General features: G+C 43.1%; 2 protein-coding genes across 6 annotated transcripts in view; one reads left to right on the forward strand and one right to left on the reverse strand.

Annotated features, from left to right (window-relative positions):
• Positions 1-217: 217 nt before the first annotated feature.
• Positions 218-15,530, reverse strand: c19h10orf90 (chromosome 19 C10orf90 homolog). Of its 2 annotated transcripts, none has more exons than XM_034570862.1 (11): positions 15,304-15,530; positions 14,382-15,165; positions 13,048-13,111; positions 10,781-10,875; positions 7,932-9,270; positions 5,975-6,127; positions 5,530-5,648; positions 4,974-5,145; positions 4,098-4,161; positions 3,628-3,715; positions 218-1,941 (listed from the first exon to the last, which is right to left on the reverse strand). In XM_034570862.1, exons 2-11 carry the CDS (start codon positions 14,979-14,981, stop codon positions 1,903-1,905), a joined length of 2,733 nt encoding a protein of 910 aa, XP_034426753.1. In that variant the 5' UTR covers positions 14,982-15,165; positions 15,304-15,530; the 3' UTR covers positions 218-1,902. The 2 variants fall into 2 exon arrangements, with proteins under 2 accessions (XP_034426753.1, XP_034426752.1); XM_034570861.1 differs by having other exon boundaries at positions 3,628-3,718.
• Positions 15,531-17,858: 2,328 nt separating this feature from the next.
• Positions 17,859-19,461, forward strand: part of dock1 (dedicator of cytokinesis 1) — a 172,045-nt gene continuing 170,442 nt past the window's right edge. For 3 of the 4 annotated variants that reach the window (XM_034569985.1, XM_034569987.1, XM_034569986.1), the window contains exon 1: positions 17,868-18,066. In XM_034569985.1, coding sequence (XP_034425876.1) covers positions 18,024-18,066 — 43 coding nt within the window. In that variant the 5' untranslated portion in view covers positions 17,868-18,023. Of the gene's footprint in view, positions 18,067-19,461 lie in introns of all 4 variants that reach the window. The other variant, XM_034569988.1, reaches the window with a different exon arrangement.

The raw sequence follows: 19,461 nt of genomic DNA on the forward strand, positions 1-19,461 counted from the left end.
GGTGATGTTTGGAGAAGATTGATAAGTCACATAGAGTAACAGGCAGTAAAGTTAAACTTTCTGTTGGTGCCCTATAGGACAGATGGATCAATAATTAATCTCGACTTTATGATAGTTTTTCCATCTCACTTCTGTTTAGTTTTTTTTGTCAAAAGATATATGTGTGTTTCAATGCATGGTGCTACTGTAAGTTGAACAAACAAGATTCAAACACGACTCACATATAAAATACATATAATTTGATTAAAATAGAAAATACATAGTTGAAGTATAAATAATTCAGTAATGTAGGTATCGCATTTCACAGTAAAACCAACTTTTGGTCACCAGTGGGTAGACTACTTAGCTATTATATCTTTAAATAGAGAAAACAATAAACAGTAAATAACATTTTAAGCAGCATCCACAGTTCATAAATTGTCTTTTTTTCTGCTGTTATTAATAGACTCCAACTGTCCAAATACACCCACACATTGACAGGCACTGATGTGAAGTAAGGTTTACAAAAATAGTAGTTAGCAGTCGTCTGTCTTCTCCGAGACATCAGCGCAAATTTAGACGGATGAAACAGCTGGACTGTGATAGAGCTGCAACTTAAAGGCTAATGAGTCAAATAACAGCAATGAGTGATGAAGAAGAGCATCTGCTGTGTTGTCTGTCGCTCCCCCGAAAAAATAAATATTCATAGGTCTCATTCTTGATTTATGGCCAGCTCCATCATGTTGTCGAGCACCACATACGCTTTGGATCAAAACACACAAATCTAAATCTGCGGTGGCAGGTCCGCGGTCCATCACGGGACAAAAGCTCCTTTCAAATCACCACTGTCCATTAACGGGGCATTTCCCAGTGAGAAGGGGTCACATTCCTCCATCTTACTGCTAATAGCTGGCACTATTGACAGCAGGGCCCACTTCAGGCATCTGTCTGCCTATTGGTTGCATAATGAGGACGGTTGAAGACTGTCCTGGAAGGGACAGCCGTGCACAATGAATTATTTTGTCTCATATCACTTCCTCGCATCACATGAGATCATGTGAAAGTGGCTGCGTGCATGCGTGAGGACATCAGTGCTTTATCGTGCGGCGAGAGGTTCCTCTGCGTCCCATTACACTAAGTATTCTGCAGAGAATGGCGATTTGCAATCAAGGGAAAAACAAGATAACGCTGGTGAATTACTTTGCTGTGGATGTGACATCAAAGTGGGATCAGTCGGTTTGTTCATCAGTGTTAGTGTGACGTTTGATTCCAGGCAGAGCAGAGTGGGGACACATGCTTTCATACACTCATCTGGACCATGTTCACATGTTATTCCATTCCTAAGGATGGCGAGGATGGAAATCTGCACCCCGAAAGTCAGTTTAACAACACTTAACACTGTTTTGAAGGTATTTTTAGAAAATCACAAGACCCTTTAAACCTCCTGCATAAAAAACAACCATTTGAAAATGTATCATTAGGTATTTATCTATTCAAATGAGCAAGGAGATATGCAACTTCTGCCAAACATCTTTTGTTGTGGAGCGTAAAGTACTGTTGCAACAAGAAAAAAGGATTTTGTTATGGTGCATCTGAGAGCATAATATTTTGGGACAGAAGAGTCTTTGGGAGTTGTGAAAAAAAAACACCCAGCAAAACAGCAGCAATTGTTGTTAGATGACCTTCTAGTTTTTCGAAAGATTTCTCTTATTTTCCAGAAAGAAAAAACAGATGTTGATCTCTGTATCAACTCTGTATCGACGAAGGAGAGAAACAAACAGGGGCTAAAGCCGAGATGAGGCTCGAGTGATATCGAGGCCGACATTGATATTCAAACTCATATTCAGCTCAGTTAAAAGGCAAAGTTCAAGTCTTCAGTCTGTCACACAACGCTGCAGCGGAGCCATCGTCCCCATCCGTCGTTCAGCTGTTGTTCCTTTGGAGGATCTGATCCAACAGTTTCTGAAAAAAGAAAAAACAGGAATAGTCCGATTACTAAAACAAGCAGGGGCAGAATGATGGGTGTAGGTTACACAGAAAGCCCTTGAAATTCAGACAAACACACACACACACACACACACGCGTGATCTTCAAGCCTCGGATGTGAATCACAGTCCTCGTCACCCACACTCTTCAGGTTTCCAGCTCCTCTTTCAGGGCCTGCCGGGCCCTCTGGCAGGGGCCCATCTCCCCCCTGTGTTATCTGCCACAGCAGCAGCGTGGGTGGAGCAGCCGTGTCTGTCTGCGGCTCGGCTGAATGGTGGCACCGCACCGTAGCCCTCGCCACTGAAGGGCCTTTTGTTCCCCGGGGGACACATGCCTCATACTCTCTGCACAATGAGGCCGACTGTTCACAGTTTCTCGACATAATGAGCGAGAGCGTGTAGGGTGTGTGTGTGTGTGTGGGGGGGGGAGTGCGACCGAGTGCAATTACTTTGGCGAATAAAACTGATAACTATTTAGCATAGAATAAAAAATTCCAAAAAACGCACACACACCCACTTCACTTGATGAAAACAGAAGTGTTATTTTATCTTTTGAGCTTCTCATCACTCTGCTGGGGAGAGGTGCAAGAAAACAGCAAAAGTTTGTAAACAGCGACCTCTGGTGGAATAAAAAAGTAACAGCAAGGATGAACTCAAAATCCTTTCAATCTTAAAGAACAATGTAAAAATTGTATATAAACCATAAAAACAACAGACCTTTACAGTTTATTTTTTATTTGTATACCTATTTAGAAAATAATCTATCTATTTATTTTTTTAATTTATTTACTGTGAGGATTGTGTGACTTTGATTAAGATCTTGAATATACGGTGGAGAAACAATTAAAAATATATACTGATACAAAACTGTATATACCCAAATTTGTTGAATCAAAGGATTATGACAGCAGGTAAAGACACTAATCAATGCCTGTAAGCCAGAGATCAAACACAAGGTTCCGTTGGATATTATTATTTAAGCCGACTTCAACAGAAGAAACAAATGCACCATCATCCCCTCCACCACATGCAAGAGTCATCTAAGTTCAGGCCCGTGCTTCCAGCTCGTTAACAGCCTTTTCAATTAACCAGACCAGAGCTGGTGGGCAATTTCAAGCCATTATTTTCAGCGGCTGCGCTGCTGTGAAGAGAGGAAAAGCTGCATTATTACTGCAGCCCTTTAGTGGCGGTCATTATTGCAAAATGTTTCACCCTTTTCAGGGTTTAATTGGGCTTGTAGGAGAAAGGTGTGTGATTACTCGCCCAATTGCCTGTGGGTCATATACACAATTAATTTTCCATTCAGCATCTCGGGGGAAGTACAGAGCCGACTTTTTTAAACTGTGGCGAGCTGTTTTCACTTGGTCGCTTATTTTTCATGTATTTGCTGATTCAGGGCATCATTTCTGCTCATGTGTCTAAATAACGTCAGGAGAAAAAAAGCCTGATAGGCAGGAACGATGATTAAATATGAAGTGATGACCACTGGCGCATAAGAGTCAGTTACTTCTCCTGCTGTGAGTTGTTGTGATAGAAGAAGAATGAACCTGCTCATGTTGTTTCAGTCATTTCAGTAGAGCAAGATTGTGGTGTAGTGGTCTTGCACTTTCTGACCTTAGCAGGATAACAGAAAAAAAACTACAGGACCTTTTTTCACTATTACCTTTTTGAAAAGTTCCACCCGCTGTCTGTTGGTCAAACACACCTCCCTGTTCTTCTCTTCATCCTTTTTTCTCTTCACCTCTGCAAACCTGCTGTAACAGAAACAGTTTGGGTGTGAGAGGCTGTGTGAGAACAGTGACACTTAAAAAAAGAACAACAAGTCCTTTAAAAAGACCTTTTATAGATGCATGTGAGTGCTTTTTTTAATGGTGGGATACAGTCATTCGCTTTCCATAACACTATTCCACAACACTATATTCTTAATCAATAGGTGGCTCTTCCGGGAAGGAAAGTAAACGAGTGAAAGGAAGAAGGAAAACAAATGTAATCACATAGCAAAAGTCTTGGTAGGAGACAAAAAGAGCAGCGTATTTTGTCAGGGATACAGGCTCTGCCCTCACATGCTGAAACTTGCTGAAGAGAGGAAGCGTCTGACAGCACGACGAGGTCAGAGATTGAGATGGGACTCACCGCTTGGATCCGAGATGCGTCTCTTTCCCGGTAATGACTCTATCTCTGGGTTTGACGGGGTTATCTGGACACACACACACACGCACACACACACACACACACACACACACACACACACACACACACACACACACACACACACACACACACACACACACACACACACACACACACACACACACACACACACACACGCTGAATGAGTTGAAGGCTCAAAGTGACGGCTGTATTGTTTTCTGGTGTTTGAAGACACTGACAGTTTCCACTCTTAAAGAAAACAAAGGATCAGATTGGAATCTCTAGAAAGAATAACACCATTTTTATAAAGTATCATTTTGTATCAGTTCCCCTGAATATTAATACAAGTAAAGGGTGTCATCATCTATTATCGTGTGGGTCTGACCTTGTCTGAATCTGTCACTTTCCCAGCTGACTTTGACCTACTTGTGCGTTTGTCCCATTTCAGCCACTAGAGGGCAGAGAGCGCTACGAAATCTCTGTCACACGTCTTCAAACTCTTCATGGTCTAAATTAAGCTCAGGACTCTGAGTGGGAATCTCTTCAGACTGAAACACTGCATCGAGACTTAAATGACATTTTGAAGGTCACTGTAGTTATTTCCACCGAGACCCGGCGCTGACAATCATTCTGAAATATCGTTAATCAATAGAGAAGCACTGGAGTATATTGAATATGCACTAAAGCCATTTGTCTCTTATCTAACTTCAAGTATTTATTGTATTTTTCGTCATAGCTCCACCTAGAAGACGAGATTGATGTATTTTTCTGAATCTGTGTGTGTGGTAAATAGTCCCTGCAGCTGCACAGGCTCTATGGGCGGTACAGTGGGTGAGGGTGGCTGCTGGTTCACTATACCTTTCACAGAGGTGGACTGGACACTGTGGGCGCTTCTCTGCCTGTTAGCGACACCTGATCGACTGTTGACCGAACCCGCCCTCTTCTTCCTCTCCTGCGACCTTCGCTCCAGCTCATGCAGTCGGCCTTGGGATCGGCGGATGAAGTCGGGTCTGGACCTCTGCAGCGCTTCCTGACAAAACCAGAGACATACTTATCGATACAGCATCCCCATGGCAGAGGAATTTCAAGGCACAAATGTTTTTGCTACAACAATAGTATAACGACTAAAATCCAAAAAGTTTCAGTGTGGATCCAGGAAACTTCTTTCACTTTCTTTAACAAAGTGAAATTGGGTGTTTTTCTTCCACATTTCAGTTGATTTCCCAGAGAATAATTCATCTGGATCCAATGAATTTAAATGTGGTTTCATAAGGAGACTGTTGGGCCTTGGCGGAGGTATGCACTCTACTGAGCACCATTCTAGTTTGTATATATATGTATTCCCTTAACATTCTCGTTTGGAGATTAAAGCCTCGATCCTTTTGTTTCGTTGTTTTATTGTCTCAAAACTCACCTGTAGAGAAACAGCTCTACGTGACGTCTCATGGTCAACGCTCAGTGGAACAACAGCAGCCTGAGGCGTATTGTGACGCTGGACAGGGCTTCGATCGGGATGTGTCTTCATACTTGTCTCTGTTAATACAAAGGAAGAGAAAATCTGATTTGTCTTTGTCTCATTTACACCTGGTTTGGCTCCACGTGCCAGACTCTGCAACGCACAGTTGCTCAACAGCCCTCTGGGCCTGCCATGACATATTACATCTTGGAATGAACCAAGCAGGCGCAGTATGCAAGAGCCGAGGAATTTCACTGTATCACTATTGATTTAATCAAAGATTAAAGCCCTGAAAGCAAAGCGTTGCACTTGCAACATTTTGAGTTGATTCCAAAAAAGATCAATGTTTTGCAACATGAGAAGATTCTGATTATGTATGATGGGAAGAGAGAAGTAATAATACCTGTATTTCCCTGGAGTGATGGCGCGGAGTCCTTCGCAGGAATTCCATTTGGTGTTTTCTTCTTGCTGAGTTGTCTTTGGAGTTTGATGTTTGCTATGACGGCCGCTGCGTTGAGTGCGAGCACTTCCTCTGGAGACTGATGTGAGTGGGGATCTGAAACACAAGAGATATTTGATGTAACTGAAGAGGGAGTAAAAACAGTGACCCTGGACGCTATAACCAGGGGCTGATCCAGGGGCCGGATCAGGGGGGCACTGGCCCCTACTGATATCTGATTGGCCCCTGAAATACCCCTTTCCTGGCAGTAGTCATTTTCAATAAATGAGCCACTTCCTATATATACTAATAACTAATATGAAAGTTTGTCAAGAAAGTTTTTTTCAGAGTTCACAATGTGCTTGAACAAGGAACAATTTTCAAAACCTCAATGATGCGTTGCTTTGCTCGAAGCTAAAGAGCAAACTGTAAACAAGGAGTGACTTAAATGTGCACTTTACTGAATCAGGAATTATGCACAGATTTTGGACATGTAATTTCTGCCTCTGTTCAAATTGAAGTCCCCTTATGACCCCTTATGCAGAAAAATCCTAGATCCGCCTCTGCTTCTATTGACCCACCACAAGAAGCCACCCAATTGGCCTGTGTCAGCCGCCAACTGATTTAAACACTGTTACATAAGGTCCTGCCTCATTTTGGAGGCTGACTCTATCAAACATTGAATTTAAATGATGTTGCCTCAGGCCTTGGTAATTAATTGATGATACTCTTAATGAATGTGATTAAGGAATAATTAATAATGTCACACGGAGGAAAGACGTCGTGAATGAAGAAACACTCGCTCAGCAGAAAACTCTCTCTCTTTCTCTCCTCATATTGTTACTTCCCCTGAATATTCAGCAGATGACTGTTTTACCTATATTTACTTTTCTACTGCTACTACTAATACAAATCTACTTACTCTCACACACACACACACACACACACACACACACACACACACACACACACACAAACGCACACGCACACGCACACGCACACACACACCCACACACACATTCATACATATACCGTATAATTACACATTTATACATAAGGAACATACATATACTCATACATACATATATAGGCTACAAAAATACACACATACATACATATACACATATATATACACACTAACATACATACATGTACACGTATATGCACACACACACATACACACACAGACACAAACATCTATGCAGTCCTTCAGTAGAGACTTACATTAACTTCAGAAGAATAGGGTTTGATATTTTGGGAAATATGTTTATTCCCTTTCTTACCAAGTCAAGCCATCACTGGAAAATAAATTCCCTGGAGTAAAAAGACTGGATTTCAACTCTGTGACCAAAGTTGAATCCCCACAATGTTATTTCCCCCCAAACAAAGAAAACCACATGCGAAAGCTGCATCGCAGGTCAAAATATATTCCAACACGTCCTAATACTTTATTTCCACTGTGTTTAGCCGTTTGTGATTTCTCTGCCTCCCCTGCGCTGCCAGTGAGAAGCGGTACTGGAGAAGATAATGCATGCAAAGAGATGCGTGGGAAAATATAAAGAGTGAGAAAGCATCTGTAGGTGCTGATGGGGCCTCTGTGTCTCGAGGATGTTATTTGACATCAGCAAGGATCTCCGGCGTGAGTGTCACTTGCACTCGCGTCCGCAGATAAAGGAATCACGCAATGAATCATCTCAATACAAATCTAACAACGCCTATCAATAAGGCATGAAAGGTGAAAAACAATATCAAACCTGAGGGCTCAGCCACAGAGTGCTGCAGCGTGTCTAATAACTTCAAGCCAGAACACACAAATGGCACAAAGGAAGTGAATATTTAGACAATACAGTCCTTTGAAAATGGAGATTAGAGACAAAGGGAGCCTGTGTGTGCTGACAAGAAGAGTGCGAGAGGAACCTACCAGGGGCCTGGATGAGAGTCAGACAGGGGGACGCTGTCTTCGATGCAGCCTCCGGTGCTGCCACTCTTTCGTCCTCGCTTCTCTTTGGCGTGAAGGTGTGCGCCACTAGCTGACCCGCTTCTCTGGCTGCCATTCCGGGGCTGATGAAACAACTGTTGTGGTTCACAGGGTTGGTACCGGTCTCTTGTGGAAGCCCAAAGCTCAATTTCCTGGCAGGCGGCTGGGTCACATTCTCCCTGCTTGGCTCGGTGTGTCCGAACACATTGCCATAGCAGCTCAGTGGTCTGCGCGGCCTGCCCGATCTCTGTCCAACAGCTTTCGGGGAAATCTCTGAGGGAGCGGGCGATGCTATGGCAGGAGGGCTGCTCACAAAAAGGCTCAGTGTTGACCGGTGTAGAGTTCCACCATTTTTCTCTGGATCTGAAGTGGCTGGATTTGGTGCTAAAGAGGGGTTTGGCTTCTTTGTGGACTCCACATGGCGATACGAAGGCCCTGCCGTGTGCTGTGAATGGTTTCCCTGATCCCATGTGTTGCTGTCCTGGTACACTCCCTCTGTGTAGCTGTGTCTGTACCCTGGGAGCCTCGCTGCAGACCCCACCTTGGCTGGATGGTAGCTCTCCCTGTGCTCTGTCACTTTGATGATGGTAGCCTTTCTTCTCTGGACCACTGTGTCCAAACCCTGGCTCGCTGGTGGCGTACCTACACTTCTTGTGCTTGGGGCAGGGCTGGACATCACCCTCTGCTCCGTCACTTTGACTATGGTGGCCTGCCTCTGCACTGTGAAATGCCTGGAGTTGGGATCCATGGGCTGGTGGGTTGGGGGCGGAGAACCAGACAGGGAAGAGCGACTGGAGCTGGGCAGACTGGAAGATCTGCTCACTTTCCTGGAGGATATGGTGATGGAGGAGAAGCCAGCTTTGTTCTGAGGGATGAGTGTGGTCACAGCAGAGCTCGTCTGGATGTGTGCGGGCTGCGAGCTGCTGTTGGATCTGAGCAGTGGGGCTGTTGCCCTTATTGGCTGAACACTGTTTGTCCTATGCGAAGAAGTATGGGGCTTGTATGTCTCTGCGCTGTTTGTCCCTTGCGTGAGAGTTTGCGGTCTGCAGGGTTCACTGGAAGTCGTTCGATGCAGAGGAGAATACTTGAGGGGCTGTACGCTGGTTGTTTTCATCGGGGGGGACTTCCCGTTGGGATCTGAGCTGGTCCCTGAGGGGAGCTCGATGGAGCGACTGTATCCAGGGAAAGCTGACGCCCTGACAGTATTCCAGCCTCGCCTCAGAGCCTGCCAGCCCAATGGTCGGCTCCCTTCGTTAGGAGGACGGCCCTGTTTTTCTGGCACCTATAGCATGTGGATAAAAAAAGATTGAATCTGATAAAGGTCCTTAATTGCGCACAAAATCCACCAACCACATTATGTCTTGTGCTAAACGTCTTTGAGATTAATCAACACGATAAAAACATTCACTTGCCAATTTGAGCTGCTGTTTACAAGCTGCAAATACAGAAAAAGCACAACCTCATGAGATATTGACATAATGACATCCCTCTAATGCTACATTTCAGCAGCGGGTCAGCTGTCTTTCTTCAGGGCTTTGCTGTTTATTCTTTAGTCAGATGACTCTTCCCATGCTTGACACAGTGACTGCCCCAGTAGCAAAAGAAGTAGCAGCAGGCGAAGCTTGCACACAGCGTGACTTATCCCTCCCAGAATAACAATGAGACTCTATGCCTCGGTAGAAAGTGAGATGCAAAAAAAAAAAGGCTAAGATTCTAGGTCCTGGGGGGGTGAAGGATCCTGATGGTGTTTTGTGGATAAACACAGATTCGCCCCTGTTGTAATTGCCAGCAGGGGTTTCGAGGGTGACCCCACTAGATACCTCAATTTATCAAAGTTGCATAAACCATGCCAGCAATCAATCATTTGGAAGCATGAGTATGAGATCTGAGCATTTATTACTTGCATGTGAGAAGGTGTTTATGTCTCATCACAGCTCTGACCAAAAACACCTTTAGGTCTGGTAGCTGATAACAACAAGCAATTTACCCAGAAGAGATAGAAAAAACTATTTATTTATTCTACAGATTCCCCACTGTAAACCACCAAGCAAATATTTTCACAAATCAAACCTTCGAATAACTAAAATACTTTACGATTTTGTCCATTGCACCAAAACTTACAGCAATTAGACAGTGAAAAATCAAGGCAGCAGATTAGAGTTAAATCTTGTATAATATATTTTGTTTGTGATCTGCACAACTTCTTGCTCATTTTGTATTCCTGTAGGCACATGAGGCAGGGAACACATTTCAAAGAGCACAGAAGCTCTGTGATCTGTGATGATCCAGAAAACAAAGACGTCTCTGCCGTCAGACAGTTTCTTTTTTGTTTTCATTCCAAAGGGGCAACATTTAAGGAACCTGTTTGACCTGCTATTTGTGTCTTTAATTTAATAGCCACTCTTTTAAGATCCATGGTATTTCCTTAACTTAAACCCAGCAATCTGAAAAGTGTTTCCTCTATGGGTCAGCTCATCCTCATAATGTTCTCCCCTTCAGATTTTATGAATGTAAACTATATATATATACTGTATATATATATATAAATTAAATCAGGAAGCACAATAGAGGCACAATATTAGGATTAGAAGACATATTTCACATCACAATACAGGCATGCATACTACGCACTCCCTAACTAACACAGACCAACTGATATGCATAATGATACTGAGCTATTTTATTGTCTCATATCTTTGTTTATCCTAAGCTCAATGTTAAAAAAGTACCAGCACTGTAACAATAATAACATTTAACTTTATCTATATAGTTTCATAAGTGTAATAAGTTACCTGTTTATTAACACGAGAGCCTTGATCAGCTGTCTGCTGCGACGTCTTCACACCTAAAGGACTCGTACCAGCGTGAGTTCCCTCTACCTCTCCATCTGTGTATCAGGGCAAAACAAATGACCCACTGTCACATTTCAAACAAGACGTGCTCTCTGTCACACACACACACGCACAAACACACACAATAACACACACACACACGCCAAACAGGCCTCCCTCTGACTGTATGACAATGTTGACACTGTCAATAATTGACGCTGGCAGAGTAAAGTGAACCCAGCACCACCACCAGCACCACCACCACCACCTCAGAGCCACTTCTCTGTTTCCTCAGGAGACGGAGGAGCGACTTGACTGGTCTGCCTCTCAGCCCTGACTGATGCTCTGTAGCCACCCCGGCTGCCTGTCTGGCTGCATTTCCACCTGCTCTTGTTACCATGGCGACGGGCTCTCTTTTTTGGGATGCAGTGCAGATAATCCATGGTGCCTTTTTCTTTTTTCTTTTCAAGGGACAAAACAAGAGATGAGGCAAAAATTGCACCACTCTGTAAATGTGATTACAGCTGGAAAAAAAAATAAAAATGGATGTGACTCCTGACACATTGTCTGTCATCACTTTATGTCTCATCTCAGCTTGTGGGCTTCTCGGCTTACCGCCACTGGCTTAGCAAAACATAATCGTTTGAAACAACAGCTGAACTTAATATCCCAGAGGAAAGTAAAGAAGCAAGGCTCTATGGCAAACACCTTTTCATGTCCCCACCCAACCACTCAATTCCTCATCCTCATGAGTTTTATCTAAATAGTAAGTGTGAGCAGAGTGAAAATTGGCCTGCGTGTCAGAACATGAAGGCCCTTGGAGCAGAGGACTCGGTTTAATTATCATTTGCCTATTTTAAGTTTGTTAAACATAACTTTTATGGAGGCGGAGAGGCCACAAAGTGCCTGTGATGAAAGCACAAGTCTGATTAAAACTACTTTCACAAGAATTGTCAGCTATAACCAGAAGGAGAGAGAAAAAGATTGAGAATGGGGGGGGGTTTAATTTGTTCGCTGGAGTGTAACTGAGTCAATTGTGGTTGTTGGAATTTCTGAAAGTTTCATTTGGTTTCAGATGGGGAATTGTGCGCTGACGGCTGAGCGAAAGCAACTAGCATCAAAACAAGATTTTTGAAGCAGTCCTGTGCAGAAGAGTTTTTTTTATTTCTCGTTGATATTTTTCTCTTTTGCTAATTGCAGGGATTTCAGCCGTGGTGTTTACATGCACCTGCAGAGCATCATTATTCACTGTGAAGTATCTGAAAGTATTAATATTTATCCCCCATCCGATTGACTGGAGAGAGAGAGATTTATAATGGAGATTGTGCGTCAAATGCAAAGCCAAAGTTGCTTTTATATCAGTTATTCATCGATATGCGATGGGTGAACAGACGTTTACAGTTATTGCTCATAAGGATCGGAAGAAAACAATCTTACCTAAACTATTGACTCTAGGGAGTCTGTACATGTGGCTTCAAACTAAGACTTCTTGAAAGCACTTACATTTTCTATCAAAGTTTCTTGCCACCATGGATGGATTGCTTTGATTTCTGCGAGCTGCCACAGCCTTGCCAGGATAATCTATGTATAAACAAGGACAAGGCTGAAAGATCAAGCCTCAGATCAAACTCGGGGAGTGTGGGGTGGCTGTGTTCAAACATTAACGGGGCACCTTCTCCAATCAGTCTGCATCTTTTCCCTCCCGCTTTTCCTCCCCTCGCATTCGCTCTCTGTCAGCGTTTCAGGCCTAATAGAGCCCATTTCCTCAACCTGCAATCCTGCCAGAATACAATGGCACAACAGTCGGGATCAGTTGTACTTGAAATTGACTTTGTTTAGTGATTATAAGGTGATTATCCAGACAGTCGGTGTGGAGCATCTGAAAGAGGACGGGTGGCGACGCCGCTGGAAGGAGCGGATTAGAGGCAAGTAAAGCCTCCTGTTCCCCCTCGGGCGAAACCCGGCCCCTGCAGTTACCCCGCGGCCATATTTGTTCTAGCGCTGATCAGGCACTCAACATCAACCGAAATGCAACCTTTGTGTTTTTCTGGGAAGGTTTAGTTACTTTTAATTTAGTTTTGTATGGCTTTAAGGTAGATCTCTTACATAATGATCACACTTGCATGTTTGTGCATTTGTTGGAAGTATGAGGGTATCTTCAGTTTAAAACTCAGGGGCTAAACAAGCAGCTGTAAAGTGACATATACTAATCGCGGGTCAGTACTTACCCTGCACCTTGGGTGAAGTTCGATTCTTCTGAAAAGTTGGAGTGATGGCTTGTTTCAGTTTTAACTGTAGAAAAAGGAAAGGCCTATTATAGGATGTACCTTTGCATTGGTATTACTTGATCTAAAAAAGTTTAATTTTTTTTTAAATAGTTTTAAAGGGACAGTTTTGACATTTTTTGGAACAGACTGCGTCACCCTCTTCCCAAGAGTTAGATGAGACAATCGATATCACTCTCATGTTAGGTAAAGACCAAAAAACAGGGACAGATGTAGACTGTCTCTGTTCCCATAACAGAACATATCCATCACCTTCAAAGTTCACCAATTCATTCATAATTCATCTGATTTATAAAAACAAAAGCGTAACATTAGGGTTTATCCTTGTTTCCATTCCTTCCGTTAAGCTAAGCTAACCAGCAGCTCCATATTTAGCCTGCAGACAACGATCGTCTCAAAGAGCTCTAAGAAAGTGTATTTTCATAATTTTTCATAAAACCCTTTCTCTTAATTTCTTAGAACAAGTAACCATAAAAAAAATGATCCATTAGCTGAAGCTATACCGTGGTGAAAATCCAAAGCAAATCTCAACACATTTTCAGAGTCACAAGGGAAGGGGTGTGCTTTGTGCATCCGTTCAGCCGAAATCTCCAGTACAGCGCAGGAAGTTATCGATTTGGAAGTCATATTGTTAGTTCACTGGGTAATACGCCCATTGAGTTTTCTCCGTACATTGCGTTGCATCCTCTCAGGGCACAAAGCTCAATCTCTGCCACCACGGCTCCAAATGAGTCATAAACCTTTTTTTGGAGAATGTGTGGAGTTCCTGCAGAGTAAGCTGTTTTTAAGGATGCCAGGGCTCCCTCGGTAACTGAGACTCGTCTACAAATGGCTCTCAGTGGCACTGTGTGTGTTAGTCTGCTTTACCTGACACTATATGCACCATCCCCTCAATCACATAGTGCTTTTATTACAGACTTGCAGAGCTTACACTGTCTCAATAAACGTGTAAGGATCACAATTGCACAGCCTGAGAGGATGTCAGAGCCTAATCCAAGTTAAATCAGTCCACGGTTTTTGCAAAGGCCTGTTTTATGAAGGGCCAATTCTAAGGAGCATACACAAAAGTAGTTTAACAAGGTTTCTATAAGAGAAAATGTATCACTGGTCAAAAGTATTTCTTCCATACGAGATAGAAACCTGACACTGCCGAAATGAACTGGGTTGTTTATCCAAATAAAAAAACTAAATAATTCCAAAAACTGTGGAATCAGAAAATGCTCTGTTGGAAAACGTTCTGAATACATGCTCAGGATTTGTCAGACATTGTGTTTTACCTGGCCAGCAGCGGGGTCCAAAAGCTGATTTTGGTTTTGGCAAGCATCAGCCACCATCATCACTCTTCTTTGGATTGGCAGCCACCCAATTTTGACTGGAGCAACATAACTGAGCTGAGCCTGCTCCTTCCTCGGGGCCTGCATGATATGAACTCTCTCACAGCTTCCCCTGCGCTCGGGAGAAGGGAAAACACCAGTTCGGAGGGACTCCTGGCTCCCCAGTGAACTCTCACACAGACTGGGACTTCCGCATGAAGATGAAGCCCTGCTGTAAGATGGAGTCCCCCGAGGCCTCCAGGTACGTCCCGCCTGCTCTCTGTCGAGCGTTGCCATGGATGTTGTCCGAGCATTGAAAACTGGAACATGATCGTGAACTGGGGCTCTGAGGGGGTCGCTCTGCATCATCTGGAGGTGCTCCAGCCAGCCGTCCAGCTGGCGTCCTTCGATGGCACTCTGGGGCCGCCGACGTGTGCATGGGGGGCGAGAAACATGGGCCAAATACTCCCCTTCTGATATCAAGCTCTCCCAGCAGGACTCATCTCCTGACTTCCTCCAGCCCGGCGCTCTTCGTAGGTTGGCAGCTGGCCTCCGGAGAGACATCCCTCTGGAGCTCAGATAACCACTCACTGCTCTCAAGTTTCAGCGCTCAATAAAAGCCCTTAACAGTGGAGGTATTAATGAGAATCGCCTGGCTCAACTGGACTCCTTAGTATGACGCTTTCCAGAAATGCACTGTGAGGAATTAGTAGCAACATGAGTGCTGGAGCTCATCTTTGTTTCAGATCTGTTAAGGTATCAGAGTAGAGTTTATAAATATTTATAATAATACAATATAGAGATAAGCGTGAAAAGTATTATCAGCCATATAGGAAACTAGAATTTCTTGCTGTTATCACTCCACAGTGTTGCTGATATCACTTACCAGTTACTGCCAAACTATCCTTTTCCACTTGCTTGAGTCCTTAGTGTGAAAGGAAGTAAACACTCTCTGTCTTGATAGAAACTAGGTGCTGGTGAGTACTGTCTCCAGTCAGGCATATAGCGATGTGAGGGATGCTACGGCGAACAAAAGAGTTACTGAGTGCAAGGGCTGAACTTCCAATACAGGGAGGGAGATAGAAGGAGACAGAGGGGTGGGCAAACACTTGTTGATGCAACGCCTGACGTAACATTTAAACAAAGAGCTTCGTTAATATTCATCATTTTAATTCTTAAAAATGTCTAATTTTGGGTTTATGCAAGTCACGCACATCATGCAAAGAGGGGATGAAAGTCTCTGACACTCAGGCATCCTTAGAAATGATAGAGCGTCACTAATGAGCAGATTATCCATGTTATTCCATGACTCACTTACTACTTCAGATATCGCCTTTGTTGAAACCCCCCATTTCTGCTCCTCCTTGTGATCTCGTGGCTTGTGGCTGATGATGAGGTTCTCTATTCCAGCCATGTGACTTGCCTTAAAAATGGGCCAGTGTCCTCTTAGATAAGTAACTGTGACCCACATGATGTCCCACAATGCATGAGTGAAGGCAAGAGAGAGGAAATGCGCTCAAAGCTGGAGGGAGGCTCATGCTTCGGATTTTATTTAGAGGCAGTAACACATCAACAAAAAAGAAATGGCAGCTGCTTTGATGTTTAATGAATTTCAGTGTTTCTCAGTGGATCAACAGTCCCCAGAATCCTCTCAATGCAACTTCAGTCCCACTCGGTGGAATAACATTTAGTAAATGTCATTTAAAAACACATATGACAGATATTATAAATAGCAATCGCTGTGATCTCTTTTAAGACACCTTATCAAGATGAGGAGACACACGCAGACACATTACGCAGTGATGTAAATCAATTTGCATCTTTTTGTCTGCTGTGCCGGAGAGATAACATCAAAACAAATCAGAAAACCCATCTAAAAGTGAAGCTCAAAACAAGTAGCTTCTTTATTATGAGTTTGAAAGCAGCATCGCCCTCTGCTGGCAGTGTTTCAACACGACAAGTGTGGGGGGTGGGGGGGTGGGGGGGGGGGGGGGGGGAGTGAGAGCATGAGAGGGCATGGGGTCAAAAGTTTGAGAGACTTCTCTAAAATGTGGGATGCAGCAACAGGGTATGAAGCATTGGTGCGAGGCAGACGAATAAAGATGAGCCGATTGAAAAAGACAGTGTAGACCAGGGGTGTGCCCCCCCCCCGATGTCTTTTATTAACCACCTGCAGTTCTGAGAAATGATTCTTGGTATGTCACTGCAGCTCAGGGTAACTGGCTAACTTCATTGAACAGGAAGGAAGTGGACACAGAGCACATGAGCTCTAATTCTGTGGCCTGCGAGACCGTCTCAAGAACCATCTCTCATGGTCGTGTGTGTTTTACCACGTGGTGATATATATAAAGGGGAAATAGACACATGTCTGGGAAATTCATTTTTGTTTCATAATATCAAACAAGTGTGATATGGAGATAAGATGAAGCGCTGTGTGCTATTTGAAAGACAAAAAAAAGTATAAAAAACAACAAAAACTTCATGCACCATAGTCAAAGTCCATCTTATGCATTATATGCAGACATTCTTACACTGTGTTTACCAATTAGTGCAATTAGTGTGACTAGTATATCTAATTATTATCTATACAGTTATCTATACATTAATCCTAATCTCCATTGAATCTGGGTTTTTGTGTAAGTATTGCAACTATTTTATAGATTAGATGACAGAATAAAACCCAATCAAATAATGTTTTCAATCAATCGATCAAGCTATCAACTAACCAATCAATACGACTTCATATGTAGATCACTTTTCATACAAACAATGTAAGACAAAGTGCTTTATAGAACAAAAGTAATTCAAAAGTAAACAAATGTTTTTTTAATTTGAAATGAGGGAACACCGAAGGCAGGTGAACAAACAAGGGTGAGAAAAAACTGAGAATTGTAAGGAAAAGTTACAATGAAAAAATAATAAAAGTTGTGAATTATAATGATACTAATTAATCAAAAAAGAATGAAATAATAATGAAAATAATAAGATATAGATAATTAAGTAAATACAGTCTATGATGTATATATATATATATATATATATATATATATATATATATATATAAATAAATAAATCAATAGCCAGATAAAAAAGTTAGGTCTTGAGTTTGCCTTATAAATATGCACATTCTGCACATTATATTGTTTTGATTTAAAAGTAATTGCAGCCTTAAAAACATTTATATATTTGAAATAGTGAATGAAGAGTTTATCTTGTATGAATGCGACGCCTCAGTTTACACTTCATTAGACTTAAATGTGATTATAGAAGTAAATTGCTGCTGTGTATTAAGTGAAACCTAAGTTGATCACCATTGTAAAACTTTTGTATCAGTTGTGTAGTTTCCTCTCGGTGTGTGTGTGTGCGCGCGCGCGCGTGTGTGTGTGTGTGTGTGTGTGAGGCTGAATAAAAACTTGCGTCCCCTTCCTCCCCCTTGCGGAGCGTCCTGTCACTGGAGGAAAATGGCTGCCCGGGGTTGCTCCTCCAAGCTCAGAGAAAAGTGAGAAAAAGAGCGAGAGAGGGAGAGGGAGGACATTTTCACGGCGAAGGGGGTCACATCTGGACCTTTTGCCCGCGGGCGACACGGAGGAAGCCCCGACGCGGAGGATGTCTCGCTGGGTGCCCACGAAGAAGGAGAAGTACGGTGTCGGTACGTGAGAAAAACTTCCACGCTCCATCGTTAGCTCGTAGCTCCGAGGCTGAACAAGTTTGGGAAGAAGCCGCCGCCGCTGCTGCTGCTGCTGCTGTTGTTGTTGTTGGAGGAGAAGAGTGAGAGCGGCTGAATGTGGAGGGGAACATGGCGGAGAATCTTCCTCATGGAGCCGAGGGAGAGTTTATCTGCAACGTGGCTCGTTTGCATGAAACACAAATCAAGGAATGTCAGTCTTTTGTGAGGAAGAGGAGCGAGTGTGTGTGTGAGAGTGTGTGTGTGGGAATAGAGGCGCGCCTAGTCGCAGCGCTGCTTCCTGTGTTCTGAGGCCTCCGCTGCAAACTGTGACTTGTGAGGGTTTTTCACTTTTTTCCTGCTGTTGTTTGGGAAAAGTTGTTTGTTTTTTGTTGGGACTTAGTTGTTATAACTTCCTCACAGCGGTTTGGAACCAGGCGTCCTCACCTGAGAGGGCCGCGTCCCGTTTCGCTCCCACCCTCCCTCTGGAGACCATCCATCAAGACTCACACGCTTCACAATAAGAGCATCTGTAGCTGCAAGATCTTTGTTATTCTGAAGGGTTTCATTGGAATAATGTGACCGAGGGGCTGCTTAATGTAACCCAGAATTATATATCTAACGATTCTGATAATTACCACGATAAGTGTTGTTATTTGTTTTATGTTAAACCCTAACATACTGTTAATACATCATAATAAGTGTCCCTACTGAATTTTGAACTACAGATCTATGTAGAATGTATAAATAGCCTATATGACATTAATAAATGGATGATTGATCCTTAATTAATGTTTCAGAGAGCAAGGAAAGTGTATTTCTTTAGGTTTTACACCACTTGTTGGAGAAAAACATCTACTATCGCTCAATAATCATGTTCTGTCTTACACACGACATGAAAACATAACAGCCACAATGATTCAAATATATTTGATTGGAAGTGAGAATGGCAAAAACTGTTGGGGATTTATTATATAACCATTTAAACCCGCCTGCAACTTGATGTGGAAGTGAGGACCAACTGACGTAACTGTCTCCCCCGCTGCCTGCTCCTCTCCCTCAGAGTCCTCTTCATCAGAGGGGCTGTAGTCTTCCTCCTCCTCCTCCTCCAAATCACTATCTGCGTCCTCATCTTGGGAGATCAGATCTAGGGCCTCTTGCACAGTTTGTCTTGCTGCCATAAGCTCAGTCACTGAAATGGCAGCTCACTTACCTCTATTATCTTATGACCCCCCCCAACCCCTCTTTTGATCTCTGTTAGCTCAGAATATATTCAAATTTTTAGATTATTTAGTTACATTGCTTCTCTGTACCCTCTTGACCCTCTGACCTCTGTATGACTTCTGTTCCTTATGTGCACACTCCTATGCTGTTTCACTG

This window comes from Hippoglossus hippoglossus, chromosome 19 (assembly GCF_009819705.1).
Source record: "Hippoglossus hippoglossus isolate fHipHip1 chromosome 19, fHipHip1.pri, whole genome shotgun sequence".
Classification (NCBI taxonomy): Eukaryota; Metazoa; Chordata; class Actinopteri; order Pleuronectiformes; family Pleuronectidae; genus Hippoglossus; species Hippoglossus hippoglossus.